The sequence below is a fragment of the Pelecanus crispus genome, chromosome 5 (assembly GCF_030463565.1).
Source record: "Pelecanus crispus isolate bPelCri1 chromosome 5, bPelCri1.pri, whole genome shotgun sequence".
NCBI classification, from domain to species: domain Eukaryota; kingdom Metazoa; phylum Chordata; class Aves; order Pelecaniformes; family Pelecanidae; genus Pelecanus; species Pelecanus crispus.
The window spans coordinates 8,827,387-8,845,823 of record NC_134647.1 but is presented as its reverse complement, the minus strand read 5'-3'; the positions used below and the strand labels follow the sequence as shown (position 1 = coordinate 8,845,823).

General features: G+C 40.5%; 1 protein-coding gene across 1 annotated transcript in view; it reads right to left on the bottom strand.

Annotated features, from left to right (window-relative positions):
* Window positions 1-18,202, bottom strand: part of NCKAP5 (NCK associated protein 5) — a 385,499-nt gene extending 367,297 nt beyond the window's left edge. The window contains exon 1 of the mRNA XM_075710363.1: window positions 18,134-18,202. Within this exon, the coding sequence (XP_075566478.1) occupies window positions 18,134-18,202 (69 nt within the window). The remainder of the gene's footprint in view (window positions 1-18,133) is intronic.
* Between the last annotated feature and the right edge of the window lie 235 nt (window positions 18,203-18,437).

Here is an 18,437-nt window from a genome sequence, read left to right as displayed (position 1 = left end):
CAACTTAGCAAATACCGTTACACTTAGCACCATTAATCTTGACACCTTTTACTTTCTCCTGTGTCAAGCTAGCAAGTAGCACCATGGCTCTGGACCGGACGGGGCACGGACACTGAGGGACAGCCAAGCCCAGTGGCTGCAGCACACCGTCTTGGAATTAATTTTCTATAAAGAGTGGTAAAAATTTTGGGCTTTGAAAATCATATGTCCTCTGTGAGAAGAAAATGCTTTCCTCTACGAAAATACAGGCAATCTCTCCAGTTTTATTTAAATAAAGCTTTCTAACCATTACCATTGTTAAGACAATTGGAAATGGGTAATTAGTAATTTTCATTCTTTATGGATTTTCCCTGAAGGAAAGGTAAATTTAACGTAACACATTTTATATCTTGTGTGACACTCGTCCTCCTGACTCACACATCAGAGACTGAGCAAGGGATGCTTAGATAAGACACCATAAGTTGTTACAAGGACTGTGTAGCCAAGGGGTGAAAATATTCACGCTCTCAGTTGACTGATACAGGAGAGGACTTGTAATACCTACAGGTTATAAGACATTTGAACCCAGACTAAATCCCTAGGATGACTGGAAGGATACTTGCACTGAACACTTGATTTCTGAAGTTGCTATACAAGCCAAGCAATCTGTTCAAAACACCGAAAAAGGCTTAACTGCTTAAGCTATGGAGACTTCTTTCTCTGATAGAGATCCATGAAAACCTGAGACAGGAGTATGCTGATGAGATTTCCACCAAGGGAAAAAAGCAATTTCACAGAGCTACAGGGCCAGTTTCCTGCCTTCACTCATACCAGCACCGATCTGCAGAAACTTCAGCAGCCTGTCCTTCATGGAACAGCATCAAACCTGTCCTTAAACAGCTCTAGCAAAAGGAAATATTTCAGGTTTCTTGTGTGTTGGTCTGATTTAGTCACACTTACTTGATTATTAAGCCTTTAATTGCAGCTGATTCTAACAGTATAAAGTGAAATAGCTGCAGTGCCAACTTATATCACACAAGCCCTTGGTCCACTGACTTTCTTAAAATGATTCTTGATTTACTCTGAAGCTTATGGGGGTGAAATCAGGTCTTGCCTCTTCTTTATATTGAAGCTTCAAGCTGCAAGCCTAATTTTGAAAAAGAGGTTGACAGAAAAGTTCTTCTGTAATACATAGATTAGCAAGGCAGAATGTGTGCCAGTTAGCATTAAACTTAACTGTCCTCTCCTCCTTCTGCCTGTCTTAACCTACCATATCATTTAACCTTCTCTTTAAATAAACAAGAACTGGTTCAGGTTGCATGTTTTATCTCACAATTGCTTCTGGTGCTCCAAGATCACATTAAAACTGATTTTAAACATATATATATTGCATATATGTTTATATGTTCCCTATCTTGCCTGTGGGGATTGATACTTTCCTAAAATTTTACACATGATTGTATAGGAATGAAAATAAGAGCAAGTTCAAAGCCCAAGTAGTGTGCTTAGGACTTCGTATTTTAATAAGCATAACAGGCAATGATAAAAATATGTATCACTCTCCAGTCCTAAAGGAAGAAAAGGACTGAAATTACAAACTCAAATGGTCAAAACAAGGTAAACAAGAGTTAGAAGGTTTCCCCTTATTTATTTGCAACAAAATTGGATTTTTTTTTCTGGTACTTTCAAATATGGTGCATCTCTGTTTTGAAATTGGAAACCCGTATCTCCAAACTTCTATGTGTTAAGATATCTCTCAAAATATGTCCTAAGTTTTAACCTTAATGTGAGAAAAAGGAACTTAATATTGGTTGCAGTATTAAACTTAATTCTATTTCATTCTATTCAAAGTTGTATTTCATACATATTAAACCACTGAGCTTATCTTTTGAATGTTTATCTTTAAGTCCTGTAGGAACACACATGACAAAAACACAGGTCAAACCACCTGCCTGTTGAGTCAGCTACCTGCAGTACCAGGATCTTAGGGAAAGGTACTTACCAGGAAAGGACAAACTCTCTCCTGGCTGTACAGGACACCACGTTATACCCTGCAGCAAGAGATCCAATTACGTTTACCACCATTAGCCAAGGTCAGAAAATTATTGACTACTACTAAAAGTTCATCCACGCTATTTACCTCAGCAACCTCCAGCAATCTTGAATTCTGCTGTGGGACTATATATCGGCTTAGTTATTGCCTCTTAGTTGAGATGGGCCCTAAGCAAAACATATTAAGAAATATTTGGATCCAAGGATTTGGGTCAACATCGTTTTAGTTTCCAGTAGTTCTTTCATTTCATAAAAAATGTCTTATTTCCTTCTCTCGGGCATCTGTCTGAGCACATGTAAAGCACAATGAGCACACCTGACCAAAAGCTCACCAAACAGTATCATTAATCTCGGCTGATTACACCTACCGCCTCGGGACTGCCGACCATCACGGAAATAAATACGGGAGGCAAGTTTTACGATCGGATTGGACACATATATGGTTGTTAATAATATATGTATCTCTGCAAGGTAAGTTGAGGCTTACAGGTAGGAGTTTCAAACACACCTCACTGAGTTGAGCGCAACAAGCCCCTTCAAATCGGTACGCTGACCCAGCACCAGCTTATAGGGCACCCCATCTCCATCCCTCCTGCAGACCCTGCGTTGACTGAGCTTTCTGTGTGAGCGTGGATCTGACGGCATGTCCGCACAGAGCCACAGAACTATACTAACTAGATTGTCAGTGCAAAAGGGCTAAAACTAGAGCTGACACTACCAGCAGAAGGCTACAGGCAAAAGCGTTGCACAGGTATTTTAATTACTTTGAAAAGCAAGCGTTACAAATTTAGAGTCAAAGATTTAAGGAGATATATGCATGTTAGGGTATAAAACTCACAGGCACAGAGATTAACTCTGGTAATGAAAAGCATTTGGCATATAACTGTGATCAGCAATAGCACTGTCTACAGCTCTGTATTTGGTTATTTTCATTTTTAAAGCTTTTTCTTTTTCCTGGCTGCACTGTATTATCAAAGTACAGGGTATTACAATTGCTTCAAGACTATCCTGAATTCAGGCTCAAAGCGGTAAAACTCTTTTCAACAGAAGCCACACCTCTGAACGCCACTGGGGACATGGTGCTTAAGAAAGCTGCAGGCTCTCTTGGACCTCCCCTTCCATGGCCTAAAATTTGTCCCAACCAGCAGTACGGAGTTGTGAAGCACACTGTCCTTGGCCCAAATATGAGCAACACCTATAGTCAGTAATGGGCAGACAAGTCAGTCACAGCATCCTTCTTAGAAAGGCCTGATGTTGTTACATATGAGATGGGCCAACGTGATACACATCATGCCTTAACTCGCTCTGCCCTTAAACCATGAGCTGTAGGAATGCTGGAATTGACCTTCTGCCTTGACCATCCTCTGCAGGTAGTAGAGACACGGTGCGCATGGATAAATGCGAGCATCTTTCCAGTCTTGTCCCATCCCAATAGGATGTAACGGTTATTCCGAATAGTGCATTTTTCAAGAATGCACCTATGCCCTCTGCTTTATGCAAATGGCAGAACATGGAGTATGTATTTACCATTTGGAAGGAAGAAGAATATTGTGCATGAGTCGCTGCTCAAGAAGTAACTTTTAGCTATGAAGAACAGTGTGAAAAACTTTTAAATGTACTTACTGTAAGCCTGACTTTTTTTGAAGTTTAAAGAGTGGGTACTATTCCTCTATTAATATAATATTTTAAAATTATCTCACAGTCCTAAAATACTTAAAGGATTTATTTTTTAATTAATTTTAATGTATAAATGAATTAAGTAATATAATTGCTCATTTCAGAAAGTTAATTCTATACTCAAAAGAGTAGATGCTGTAATTTTGGTGCCACAAACTATTCTTTATAGATTAAAAAGTAGTTTTAATTGTCGAATTCGCATTAGCCAAGTTTTGGCAGATGAAGAATACTTTGATCTGTGCATAATTACAGATCTTTACCTTGGCATGGTAGGTTAGGCTTGCATTTCTGCAGCTAGCAACTCCCTGTCAAATGCATCTTTCTAAATGTAATTTCTGGAGAGGTGAAGGCTTACTGCTTAAGACTTTCAAAGGAACTGGTGACTTAAGGTGTCTGAAAGTTTAGTGTCCCACTTAATGGGACCTGTGTTTCAAGATTTCCAACATTTCTGTGAATAAAGTACCCAAAGTTGAATGCCCAAAGCAATACACCTGCAGTCACTAGTCAACTGAAAATCAGAACAACTAAGCAATTGTAAATCAAAAAGCTTAATTTAGTTGCTAAACAGTAGTCGTAGAACTGGTGAATGCAAAAAAACTTGATTACTTTGAATCACATAGCCTCCATCAAAGGAGATTCCCAGATCACTTAGGACTGACTTTGAAAGGAAAAAGAGTTTCTGCACCAGAGCGAAAGAGCAATCCAACACCACCAGTGGTGTCCGATTCCCTCATGGACAGCAAATGAGTGAAGGCTGTGAGACAACCCTCTTCAACGATGGATGTTCTGTTCATAAAATTCATTCATACGGCATACAAACACTGGGACAGTCCAAGACACAGGCACACAGGGAGGGAAGCGTATTTAAAACTTTCTAGGTTTAAACAATGCTACTTTCAAAAATAATTCACTGCCTTGTATAGGTGTGGCATGCTGATTTCTGGGCATGTTTAACTGTATGTCCTCTAGCACATATAGTGAATTTTGCACTTCAGAACACCACGTAGCAGCCAATCTGGGAGGCTGTGAGCCAGCTACTGCAATAATTCAACTTGTGCTGTTACCCAGACATAAATCAAAGCCTCTGCGTCCTGCTGAGACAGCAAGACCTGAGCTTGTGCTGAATTCCTACACTGATAAAAAAAGAAGCCTTGACAATGCAGTTGATGTGGTACTCAAAGGAAAGCTTGAAGTCACAGATGAAACTGAGATTACAAGGTGGCTGGAAAGTAAATAACAATCCCATCAAACAGAACCATACATGGAAGGGGATTAGAAGGAACCTGCTGCTTAGGCAGTGACAGCCAGCATGATTCAGTATGACAAGACAACCCAATTTACAAAGACAAAACATGAAACAAAACTTCTGCCCAACCCTCAGTAACAGCAGGAGAAACAGGTATAAGATACTAGTTGATAACTAAAAAATGTTTGAATGCAAATAGCTACAGAATAAACAGAGGACCTTAACTTGATTCTTGTCTAACTTGGATGTACATCGGGAAAAAGTACATTGATGTTCCTGGAGTTTAAGGGATGTAAAAGACACAAATGAAGTAAGACACAAACACTTGCACTGTCAGATTCTGTCACTTTAACCTATATGGAGTACGTACTTTTCTGTCTGAGATATCTATCTAATCAGTGCCACTGAAGTTTCTACTTAGTGGAATAAGGCAATAGATTGGCTAAAGGTAAAGCATCATCTTGTATAGCTTTAGTAAAGCTGTTCAGGAATTTTCTGTTGACTAGTCTAGAGGAGACTGCAGTTTCCACAAGAAAAATCAGAATTTTTGAAGGAAAATGCCAATATCATTCTTTAAAAACAGATTTCCTGTAGGTTAACAGAAAATGTTTCATTTCTGGGGACAATTTACATGAATGTAATGCACACACACACACACACCCACCCCTTCTTACTGAGTCAGAAGGTTTTTGTTCATACTCTCAAGCACGGACTGTTTAAGGTCACAAAGAGCACCATAGTTCACCTGCTGAGTACCCCCATCTCCTCCATCTCGTGTACCAGGTAGAGTCTGGGGTTCGGAGACAGCACTGCAGAGGCTGGCAGCTGTGTAACCTGGTGCTCCACACATGCCGCAGGGTAGCTGGGGAACGCGAGGTACATAAATGATGACTCTCTGAAGGCATCGCAGCAAAAATGGGAAGTGAGTGAATTTAGTTTATGAGGAGATATTTTCAACATTTCTAAGTAAAAAAAAAATAGTTTTAGTTGAAAACAAAATGTCAAAATAGCGAATCGAATTTCCCAGGATGGAAATACCCATTCTGTCCCAGTCTAATACTTAAATCTGAGAGGAATTCTGCATTGCACCTCATGGAGTCACTCGATTCAAGCACTTCTCTTTCAGGAAAGATCTTTGATAAACAGGTATATTTGAACCTACTTACAAAGCAACACAAACAAAACTATTTTCATGAAGAGTCAAATCTTGCTCTTTTTGACTGGGACTGCAACGTATGCTGTAAAACTTTGCAAGAAGTTGGGAAGTAAATATTATTTCAGAAAAATGTTTCGTTACACTATGCAGTGAATGATACACTGGAGGCAAAAACAGATTGGTAGGATTTTAGAGAGCCATGTCCCATACACGTACATCACCAAAGACGCATAAGAGCCTTCTGAACAGTTACATGTTGGTTTGGGATTCAGTGCGAGAAACCACTACCCTGAAACACGATCATATTGTGAGTTATCTTTGCCAAAACTCATAAATTCAAGCAAAGGGAAAACATATTGGGTGTCTGGAAACAGTGGAGGTAATTTTTCCCTTCAGACCTGCTAGAGATTTTCACTGTAATGAAAAACTCTAAGGTATTATTATAGAAATAAGTTGCGAAACTGTTTCCCAGCCAAAATTACTTGGATCCTCTTTGCACACTAGAAAAAATACCCATTGAAATCATAAAAACTCTCTGGATTTACACTGTTAGCTTCCCATAAAGCCAGCTGTTGATACCCAATTATTTTAAATGCTTCGCGATGATCCCAGCTCACTTCCTATCTGGGTCAAACGAGGCCCTAAAAGCTAAAGCAGACAGGCGAGCTCAGAGGCGCAAGAACAGAAGTAAGTAGAAATGAACCGCTAGCAGAGCCATTCACAGCAATTAGAGCTCGACAAGCACTTACAGACTCCCTAGAAGAGAAAAATGTCTGGTATCGGAGTATCTACCCTTGAACGTCCCTGCCTCCAGGGGTGCCGAGCAAAAGACATATTTACACTGCAGAGTTTTGCGTAGCTCTGTTGGCAGCGTGAAGCAGAATATTTTCCATGCGAGAGATTTAGCCAGTTCTTTGGCAGCTTAGTTTTTAACCAGAAAACACTCATTCCATAAAGGCAGAATATATAGTGATTTAACTGCAATTTTCAGTAAGACACACTTCATCTAAAGATCAAAATTGTAAGCTCATGGAGAAAACAGTGTACATCACCTCTTTTAGTGTACGTCATCTATTACAGCTATAGAATTGAATGAGCAAGAGGACCAAAAGTATATATATTTTTAGAACAAAACCAGGATTTTCCAGCTGGGGGACTGGGACTAAACCAAATATAAAAATCTCAGAATTTTTAACACGGGCTGGAAATTCTGGTTAGCAGACGGCTCAAAACCATAGCTTTGATTCCAGGCTATCCCACGTTCGCTGTAAGTGGACAAAATAAGCAAGACACAGGAACACCAGGGAAAGTTGACCATAGCTATTTGTAAAATAAATCTATCTGGATACGCCTACATACCTTTTTGCAAAGCTATTTTTTCCCCTTATACATTTACATGCACACAAGTCCATGTGAGGAATATAGATTCTTCCAGGGGTGCAACAATACTCAAAACAGGACATCTGAGAGGTTGCCATGACTGAACTAGCAGGAGGTAGATTCACTGTTCATTCTTGGTCTTGCAGGGTAGGGAATTATATCAACACTATAAAACAACATAGGACATCATTTCTCTCTCTCTTCTCCCCAGGATTGCGTTCAAGCAGAATAGGGCAACTGTGAGAGACAGAGGAGACCTGTCCTTCTCAGGGTGTGTGTTGTGTTTAATTGCTGAAGGCATGAAGCATTTTAAAAGGTTTGTCAATAAAATCCCTATTTAGTTAACCCCAATCTCCTCGGATCTCTTGTTACAGGCAGCCTTCTGCTCTTAACATCTGGGCAGGCAAAGCCTCCAATTACACTGCTGCATGTGGTAGCTTAATAGACCTAGATAAGGGTGCCCGGTATATCCATTTCCCTTGGTAACTGCTTATCTCTGGCTAGTCCGATGATACGCAGCCTTTATGTCACAGCGAGGCACATAATCATGTGGCAGGCCACGCAGCGTGTGTGCATATCCACATTAAATCCAAAGCTTTCCGTGACCTTTCCTCTTCTGTGGCTGGACTTAACATCTGTCACAGCTGCACTTTGTAATCGATGGGGAAGGGGCAGGGGGAAAGGGAGAGAGCAGCCAGAGATCGCGGCCAGGAGCAGGCTCGCACCACCGAGCTCTTCTCCCCTGCATGCAGCCTGCTCCTTGCCGGCATCTTCGGGGAAGAGGGCAGGAGCGGGCAGGAGCAGGCAGGAGCAGGCTGCGGACCAGACGGCAGGCACCCGCCAGCTACTCCCGGAGGCGCCAGGGAACAGAGCCTGGCGCGCACGTTGCAAACCATCAAAACTCCTCCGAATCACGAGGCTCCATCCAAAATAAAGATACCAGTCAAATAGCTCCACGGCAAGATTTCTCCTTAATACGTCCCTAACTGGATGATATTGAAGACGACCCGTAACAATCGGCTCTCAGCACACAGTTGTCTCCTCCGCACCGGGATGAGCCTATGACCGTTTCCTTCTAAGCCTTGCTATGCGCAACTGTAAATTACCACAAAGTTCTGGTAGTTCAGTCCCTGGCATTTGTCAGCTTGAACATTTGACACCCCTTTCTTTTTGTTGCACCCACATTTTGTATTGTACCATGCTGAGGTTTCCTTCTTGAATCTCTTTCAAAATACATGCAGACATTTGCCCTGCTTTTTCCTTCATTTTCATTTTTAGTTCCCCTCTGTAGCCAAATCAGTGTCTTTAAAATCTTTTTAGAAATTGTCTAGGGTTTCATATTTTCACTTCGAAAGTCTGACAGGGAATTTGCTGAAGATTCTCTAGCAACATGGACCGATGTTCCTGCTTTCTTTAAAGGCCACAGAATATCATTGCCCTCTGTTTTTCTCAGTCCATCTGCCAGCTAATTTGCGGGCACTAGTAAAATTATCTTTTCTGTTCTCCGTACTTCTTAGTTTTCCTCCGCTTTTGCGTCAAGTTCTGTGACAATGAACAAGGGCAGATCAGCTACAGAAATTTCTCTTCGAGCTTTTATTTTAACCTTCAAGTCTCATGTTTGTTGCTTGAAGTTTATGCGCCAGAGACATGAGAAAGCAAAAGCCAGCAGTTTGTCAAAGCATGCTCTCTAGGGATTTGGGTTCCGTTTCGGCTGTCACCGTGTCACCATATATACCTATTGATGTAACTTCTGCTGTGCAGCAACAAATGGTAAATAATTCCTCTCTCGGAGGGCACTTCTGCCTGTGTTGGTGTCAGTGCTTTTGATCAATAAACCATTGAGGCATCTTCCAGCAGGAATATTGTTCCAATTGTTGCTCAGCAACAACACGCTCCATGCACTATTTCCTTGTTTTCAGTGCTATATATGAGCTTTTTACTTTTATTCTCTCTTCAAGCAATATCTTCTCTAGCTTGCTATGCAGCTGCTGCTCACTGTTTATCCACATCTCCAGTTCTTGAAAAGGCTCACTGGTTTCTATTGGTATAAACTAGCTTTAATCAAAGTAATAGGTCACTATCTGTATCACTCCAAGCAAGGATTTCAGTTCCTTCTGTCGCACTGGCACATAATAGAGCCATTTCTTCACATTAGGCCTGACACTTACTTCTTCTAATGTAATTCCCTGGGTTCACTGAGTCCTTTTGAACTCACAGCCCCCATATTTTTTAGTTATGTTGTTAGGTTTTGCCAGGCTGCTCCAGAGTCCAAGAACGGCACCTGACTGATGGTAACTGACTGATGTCAGGACATCCAGCGCTTTACACACTTCTTTATTTTCGAATCTCTCTTCTGCAAATGAAATCCAAATCAGATGTCTCCACTACTGCTACATGAAAGTGCCATCATCCATCTTACTTGGTGAAACTAGTGACTTTACGGTGTCTTTATCCAAACTGATGTAGATTCTACTTCGAGTACCCTAGACGTACCACCGTGCTGGTAAATGATGTCTGTAAACCCATGCAGACCACAGTGTTTCCCACATTATTAGCACTAGTGATACGATAATATCAGTAAAGCCTAAGCACTCCTGTCCCACACCAGTGGTTTCTCTTTTCTCCTCAGCTTCTGCTGTGAGCCAATCCATTCAGATGGTTCTTTTCTTGTGTGTTTTCTCATGCCTGACATACCAGAGCTCTTGTTCTGATTTCCACTTTATCAAAAATGCAAATGCAGACAAGTACGTGCTATTGGCAATACATTTATAGATAGCTCTGTTTTTGCAAAGTCCTGGTGCTTAAAGCACTGGGTGTGCACAAAGACTAATCTGTTCTTCTTCTCTTCAGATGGTTTTCACACACTCTACTCGCACTGCGATTTTCTTTTTCCACAAAGTATCAAGCAGATTTCAGGGCTATTATACAGACAGTTGATAGCACTTCAGTTGTCCAGTCTGTAGAATAGATGTCCTTACCGTCAGATTTGCAGAACCGTACAAGCAATACCAACACTGACATAAGGAACAGACTTCTCTAATATTGCCTTAGTAATTCAGTTTACCAAGTCCTTAGGTCAATTCTATATTTTAGGGTTTTCCCTACAAATTAACCTATTAAGTTAGTAACATTACATGTACTTCAGTGCTGTTCTTTCCTGTATTCTGTCTTCTGCCTCAAAACAACACACTTGTCACCTTTATTAAACCGTTCTCCTTGACTTACGCTCCTACTGTATGCACTGAATGTTGTTAGGGATGCTTTAGCTTGCCTCTGCAATGCACTGTGAAAGCTGTTTGTTTGAGGGTCACATTCTGCATGTCTTTTCCAGCGCTGCACCGTGCTTTTGCAGTGCCTGATTACACCCTTGGCACATGCTTTTCTTCTGATGGGGTAATCCAGCTGAATAAAATTCTAAATTACAAATTCACACACAAAGAGAAATCCAAGTTTTGAGAGGACTGAAAATATTTGCAGATTCATAAGGAATTTGGCAGCAGTTTTAGACAGAAAAAAAAATAATCAGGCTACAAATGTTAGGACATTAGCCAACATCTGACTAGGCAATATTTTTAATGCCACCTTTCATTTCAAAATGCTGGATTACATTATGTTACGAAGTGACATTAGAGACATTGTGAATGTCACCGTCAACTAGCAAAATGTCAGGGCTATTCCCTTCACTGATGTTAATTCCCACACACGAAGAGTTCCCCTCCCGCCTTGCTGACGCAGCACTCTTCACAGCTTTGCTATAATGTCGCTCGCTCTGTGGCACCTTTCGTCTGAAGATATCAAAGCAAGCTACAGACACATGCTAATAACAGACCAATCTTAGAGTACTTATGTGGTAAGAAATTATTATAACCGCCAACTTATTGATGAGAAAACTGAATTAGAAATGTATTAAACTGAATTAGAAATTGATTAGCGGTCACAGATGTTGGCCTCAAACCCCAAATGCCTGGCTCCCAGCCCCATGCGCTACTCACCGATAACACATGCACACTTCTCACTGGTCTCTGTTTCAACTTAGTGTTTTTGCACATGATGCCAATACGACCGCAGGTAGACTAGATGAAGGTATTCCTCCCACGCCCCAGTATGCTTCATTATATTACACTGCTACCCTTATTACAACAAAGTGGTGTCATTAAAGCTAATCCTACACAGCCCCACAGGAGCGTGTGACCAGAATGAAAGCAGCAGGGCACAGTTCATGAGCCACCAGAGGGGCACTTTACTGCAGCTTGCTTTCAGAAAGAAAAGCCTCATTCTAAATAAAACAAAAACTTTTACTTTGATAAATGCTGGCTGCTTCAAAAAGATATTCTGTTCTCAAATCTCCCCAGCTAAATGCCACCACAGCTGTAAGGGCCAACCACGTGTGTAGTCAGGCTGGGAATTATCCACACAAATAAAGAACACAGCTTGAAACATTGACTTTTTCCTGATCAAAAGGGTCTGGGAGACAACTGGACAGTTTGGATCAGGCAAAGGATAGGGCTTTTATTATGTTCAAAGAGCTCCCCAGTGAATAGAACAGCCAACGTGGCCCTGGTGGCAGGGATACCTTCTAACGCTCTCCTCATCCCACACAAGTTACTTAAAAGCTTGGCTTTGGGTGTGTGTAGGGTTTGGGTTTTTTCCATTTTTCTTTTTGTTGAAGAACTTCTGTAGGGAAAACCTGAAATACAATTGATCCTTTCATTAGCTTTCTAATAGCATTCCCTGTCTAAGCTGCCTCCCCCACATACCAAATAATAAATTGCAAATATTATCAAAGAAACCTTGTCACATAAAAAACCGTCTTCATTATACCCATACTAAGGAAATACATGTTTTAATTTTATTAAAGAACAATTTTTACTTTTCTATGTGTTTTCATATTATTTTCCTTCACATATTTCAGTCTGAAGTGAAAAAAAGAATACAGAAAAATTCCTTTCCACCCTGTTTTTACCTAGATTCATTCACTAGTTATTTTCAACTACATATGCTGAAATGAAAGGTTTAACATGAAAAAATTGTTCACAAAAAATCTAAAATCATGAAATAGTCACACAAATTCACTTTGTAGAGCTGTTCTTTTTAAGAAAACCTAAAGGATTTAAGGATTAAAGCCACATGATAAGGCAGAATGCTCTTCAGAAAGATCTGTTTCTCTTAACAGCCATATACGCCAGTCTAAACAGAAACCAATCAGACATGGAGCTATTTGACAGCTAAGCAATGTATTGCAAATAAATATATTCCATCAACATTATGAATTTTGCAGATTATTTTAATTCTAAACAGAAGTACTGTGGCAATAACAGCAATGGTTTTGGTCTCAATTTCTTACACACCAATCCAGAAGGACGTAGAGTTCCACCTTGTTCTCCAATTGCTGACTATCTTGTCATCTTATAACCATATACAATACAAAATATATTTACTAATGTCATAATAATATGATGGGACAGAGACCTGTTATTTAGAACTAAAAAAGAATCAGAGATCTTCTTTAGTCCTCCTACCTCAAACCAGTTTGGTTTTCAGATTTATGGTGTTTTGATTGTAATCAATTTGCAGAAGAAAACTTTATAAAACCAAAATAGAGTAGCATCACTTGTACAACAGATGAAACAACAAGGTAGTATAAAATTATATTGAAACCGTAAAAAGTATATCCTTCTTGGGTGGTACATTTTGTTTTTTAAATATCAGGCGGAAATTACAAAGACATTATTTTCTTTAACTGATCTCACAGGATTGCCTGTAAGAATTGTTATGAAGTTAGTATTTCATAATTGTTTCACCTGAATATAAAGCTATAAAACATTGTCACGGCAGGCTTACCTGCTTTGCCTGCAAATGTAAATGAGTGCGTATAAAAATCTCCAACCTGTTGCTGATATTGGAAACCTACAGAGTAACAACAGCCATTGGCTATACTAGAGACTTTTGGAATAATACCTCTGATATTATGACTAAAAGCTGATAGGGCTCTAATTTCATTGAAGCGAACAGCAAGACTCCCCTTTGACCTGAGCAGCAGTTGTATCGATTCCTCTGTTGCATTATCTGGCATTTCTTAACAGTGGTAGCATTCTGAATCTTGTTAAAATACATGGCTTCAAACTCCTAACTTCCAGTAAAGCATTAATTCCAATATTCATGAGGCCCATAATCACTCACTAAAAAAACCATGTCCTATGAAGCACATTCTATGAACATATTTTTGCATCTATAATTTTTAATTTCAAAAAGGTTTATTTGCCCTCATTGTAAAGCTTATTCCCCTAAGACACCAGCTGGAAAGGGGTTGAGTAGTATATGAAACAACACTGAACTCTTCTCCTTCATCCGAGGTGATCAAAAAATAGTTACCATGCCTGTGGTGCAAGGAAGAGTGTTTGAATGTCTCACTGGCATGTTGTTTGAAGGATGTTTCTGAAATGGATCCTCCTCATGTGAAGCCTGAAACTCATTCTTTGATGGGATAGGCCTGAATACAAAACACTCTGATGAAATTTGTGTTCATACCGGGAAGGCCCAGATCCATATTCTAAGGAGTTTGAAGCCATGGCTTTTTTTTTTCAGAAACAACTCTTTCGTTTTCTCGCTCTTCCATCAAATATCATCGTAGCCTATATATTCAGAGTCTAAGAGATGAGGAAGAGGGAATTTTTTTTGTTTTAAGCATCACTTTGCAATACTTGTAGATTAAATCATGGAAAAAACATTCCAGAAGAAGATTACAATCTAATGCAGATGGGAAAAGCAGCACAGCCAGGCAGGGTGAGGAATGTTATCAGAAACGCCTATTTGTATCTTACAGTCCAGAGTACAAGAGTAGAAACATGTTTCCTTTAAACACACAGAAATCGGAATTCTTTCTGAGATACGATAATGCTGGAAGACTCCACCAAACAAGGAGAAGCTGTTTTCGAGCAAATCAGGGCCAGATTTTCCAAGCAGAGTGTCCAGCCCTGAATGCCTGAGAGTTTAAACACAAAACCTTTGGGTTTTGTGATATGAGGAGAGAGACGTAAGGACTTGTGCAGGCAGGGGACCAGCCTGAACCATAGTGCTCAGATGGAATTTGCTAACAGAGCCAATACAAGGGTAATGAAGACAGACCAACAATACGAAGGCAACATTTAAGAGGAGGTATGATAGAATAGGAATTTGGGGAAAATGAGAGGAACGCAAAGTGCTTTGGTTTGCCTGGTTGAATTCCATGGAGTCACAGGGCAGCTGGTGCGATTTACTAACAGGCTGCTGAAGGCACTCGAGTCTTAAAATGTCTCTCCCAATTTGTTATGAAATAGTAGCTGGCAGTAAACAATGAACAGTGTTCACATGTTTCTCATTAAATGTATGGATGACACACTCTGATCTAGTTATACACATTCTACCCAATATAAAGCTTCGATAGACGCTGACCTGTAACGTACAAGTACTGAACACAGATGTATGCGCTAAGAAACCCTACAGGTAAGCATAACCTGTAAGCACCACGCGTAGCAGAAGACGTCGTCTTAAAACTGGGTGTGTCAGCCTGATGGTATGATGGGTTTATATGTTCAAAATATTGAAATACTGCAATATTTCTTTCCCTCACATGTTTCCTTCAACACTTTTGTACCAATATGGGCTAATCGGTGATAGATCTTTAGCTGGCACACACTGGCAAAAATTCATTGACCTCCAGCCAGTGCCTGAAGACTGTTTTTCAGCAGTGTACAATCTCCCAGCCTATTTACCACTTGCTGAAGAGCAAGGAGAAAGCATCACCTTCTCATACAGCCACAGTTTCTGTTTCTCCTCTAATTAAGTCCTCATGGGCATTTTAATATGCAGGTAGCACTGCTTATTACACAAAGCACTTTCGATGGTGTTACACATGCAACATTCCCTATGACACTGGCAAATGTCTCTACTCCCCCCTTACTGATAGGAGAGCGTAAGAATTAAGCATAACACACTATCGTGCCTATAAATTAAGTCCAAACTAGCAGTAGGTGGGACTGGAAGCCAGAAATACCTAGTTCCTTATTCCCATCCACACAGCAGACCACGTTGTCACCTCAGGGAAAAGAAAATATCTATTTTAATGCATTAAGTGAAGGCTGAATCTAGTCCATTACATCAGTAAAAAACATTTAGGGAAAACCAGTACTGATTTGCCATACTAAGTAAGATCTTTGTGCAAAATTCACAACTGCTAGCATTTCCCTTAGCTTTCAGTACACGGTTTCTATGAGTGTTCTCTTCTCCAGATAAATATTGATAGTTCATGGCCAATTGTTTAGATGGCAGCAGTACATTTTAGCCACAGGATTTAGGCTGGAGTCTGTTTCAGGGGTGTGCATGCCTAGAACTAATAACAGAGGTTGGCCCTGGGAATAAACACACTTCTGAGCATACAAAACCTGCCAGATTTTGTTTGACTCTGAGTGTATTAGATGAAATTGTGAGTTCATACCAAACCTACCTTCTCTGCCCACAAGCTAGAAGACAACTGAAATAGTTTTAATAGCGCTGGGAGCATGACACGACCTGCCGCGTGCGTGCGAGCCGAGAAGGCAGGTTTTGTTGCAGGCTGAGCAACCCGAAAACGGCCACCTCTCACCATCAGAGCGCTGAGCTGCAAGGCCTGAGCAGGAGGGAGCTTGGGCAGCTCCCCATTATGGTCCCGAGATCAGCTCTGAGTCCGGGGGAGAACTCACCGCTCTTCACAACTTTTATTTCTCTCACACTATTTTCATTTTTCAAAATAAAGGGATGCAATTCATTACCATAAGAAACAGTGCCATTTCAAAGCTAAGGAAAAGGACGGACCCCTTTTGAAACATGCTCTGCATATTTCTTCACTGGCCAACTGACGCTGCCTAAGAAGTGTAGACGTGCCAGCTATGGCCTAAGGGAGAAGAGCAGAGTCCTCAAAGACCTGCAGAGCAGCGGAAACCTGGGAAGGAGGGACTGCTCTGCTGACCCCTGCTAAAGAGCACAGCAGATGGATGAAAGGCATCAGTGGACAGACTGAAACCCACTCAGTCCATATTCACTGTTTTTAGCATGTCAGTAGGCTTTTTACTTTGGGGAAAAAAAAAAAAAACCCACCAAAACACAAGTATAGCATAAGATGAAGGAAATTACATAGTTGCAATAATGTCTAAAATTCAAGGTAGACTAATCATCTTAGATTTGCCCGAGACAAATGGTCACCACAAATCAGGGCAACACATTACAGCACGGAGATACAGAGGTCAGTCCAAAGAGATGGGACGGGAGAGCTTCTACTCTCTAGGAGGTCTTTGCAGCCTTTTTGGTGGAGAAAATCTCAACAGCAAGCCACAGCTCAGGTGAGACAGGAGTGGTTAGCTGGAGTGGGCTGCGGGCAGCTCACACAATGGGGTTTGCACAGGCGTGGATGGGGTCTTGCTACCCAGGACAGCAGGCAGCAGGGCTCTGGGGTCCCACAGTCACTATCTGTGAAAGGAGAGGTTACGGGAGATGAGAAATATCTGCTCAAGAAGTCAGAGAGGAGGACTTCAGATGACTATGGGAACATTCTGGGAAGGAAGTGTTTGGTTATTCTCTAATGTCCTGTTACCTCGCTGCTGTCCTTTCCTCCCATTAATCAAATACTGTTTCATGAATAATTTGACTCATTTTTTATAAGTGAAGAAGTACAGTTCATTGGGCAAAGTTTAGTATTTCTGCCTTTTGTGTGAGGGGCCAAACTGATGTTTGTTTGTGACCCCTAGAACCTGAACCCAGCCCTTGCAGCTACCAACGCCAAATTCACCCACTTCCAGCACTTCCCAGCACCAGTCCCAGCAATACGAGTACTCAAAAAAAGAGGCAGCTCTTTTATCAACACCCAGAAACAAACTTTTTCCTCAGAAGACAACCTCTGTGAATGTCAAAAAGATGGCATGGGTTTCCTTGGTGCTCTCAGCTTTTCTTGTTTCAGTATTTGTTACACGAGCATGCTCAGTACCTGACATTAGCATGTTTATCCTCTTCCACAACTGTTCAACATCTGTGAGCATTTTCCAGTCATGTATCCATAGTACAGCTATACAAACTCCTTGTTAATCTCAGTCATCATTTGAACACATTAGCTAAAAATAAATCTAGAATACAATCTCAATGAAGTCAAATCCTATGTACAGCAAAAGCAATTATTTTACAGCACATGGTACTTACCTTTCTCTTTCAGGTGATATTACAGCAGTTTATACATTCACAATGGTGAACAGATTTTTCCTAGTATCCTCAATAGTAAAACAAGCATTTCTGGTCAGATGACCTCAGCTACCTGCAGCTCTCATACACTAAGTATAAAGCAATACGGAGTGATCCCGCAGAAGCCGAGTAGGATTTTAATTACAAATTTGGTATATTTGTCTGGATTCCTTTCTTGTGTAAATCCCTGAATTCAGGGACACGCTTCTATATGATGACATGTTTCTATTTAGGATGCTATAAAATTCCTCCCGCACTTTTGCTCTGGAGAATCTTAAAAATCACAAGAGGCTGTGATATTGTGATGAATAGATAAACACCTTTAAAATGTACATGAGTATTGCCTCTTAACAACTACATTTTTATGACAGAAGATATATTCAGTAAATATTCATTCTTACCACAAGACTGCTGTCCAGAGAAAGTCTTTTCCCAAATTCCCTTTTCTGTAGCTGTCTCTTTCTCTCCATAGCTGAAGTAATTTGTTTTCCTTTTGATCAACTAGAAATGTCAGATGGTTTCCAGAATCACTGCAAAAAAAATATTAAACGCACATTTCAATAGCCTACTTAACAGTTTCTGTCTTTCATCATTAACTTTGTAATAACCCAGCAGCTAATGACTTTGTGTCTATAGTAGGCTGTGTTCCAGGAACAAATTTTCTGTGCCAAAAAAGCTAAACTCTCCACAGACAGGAATATTACT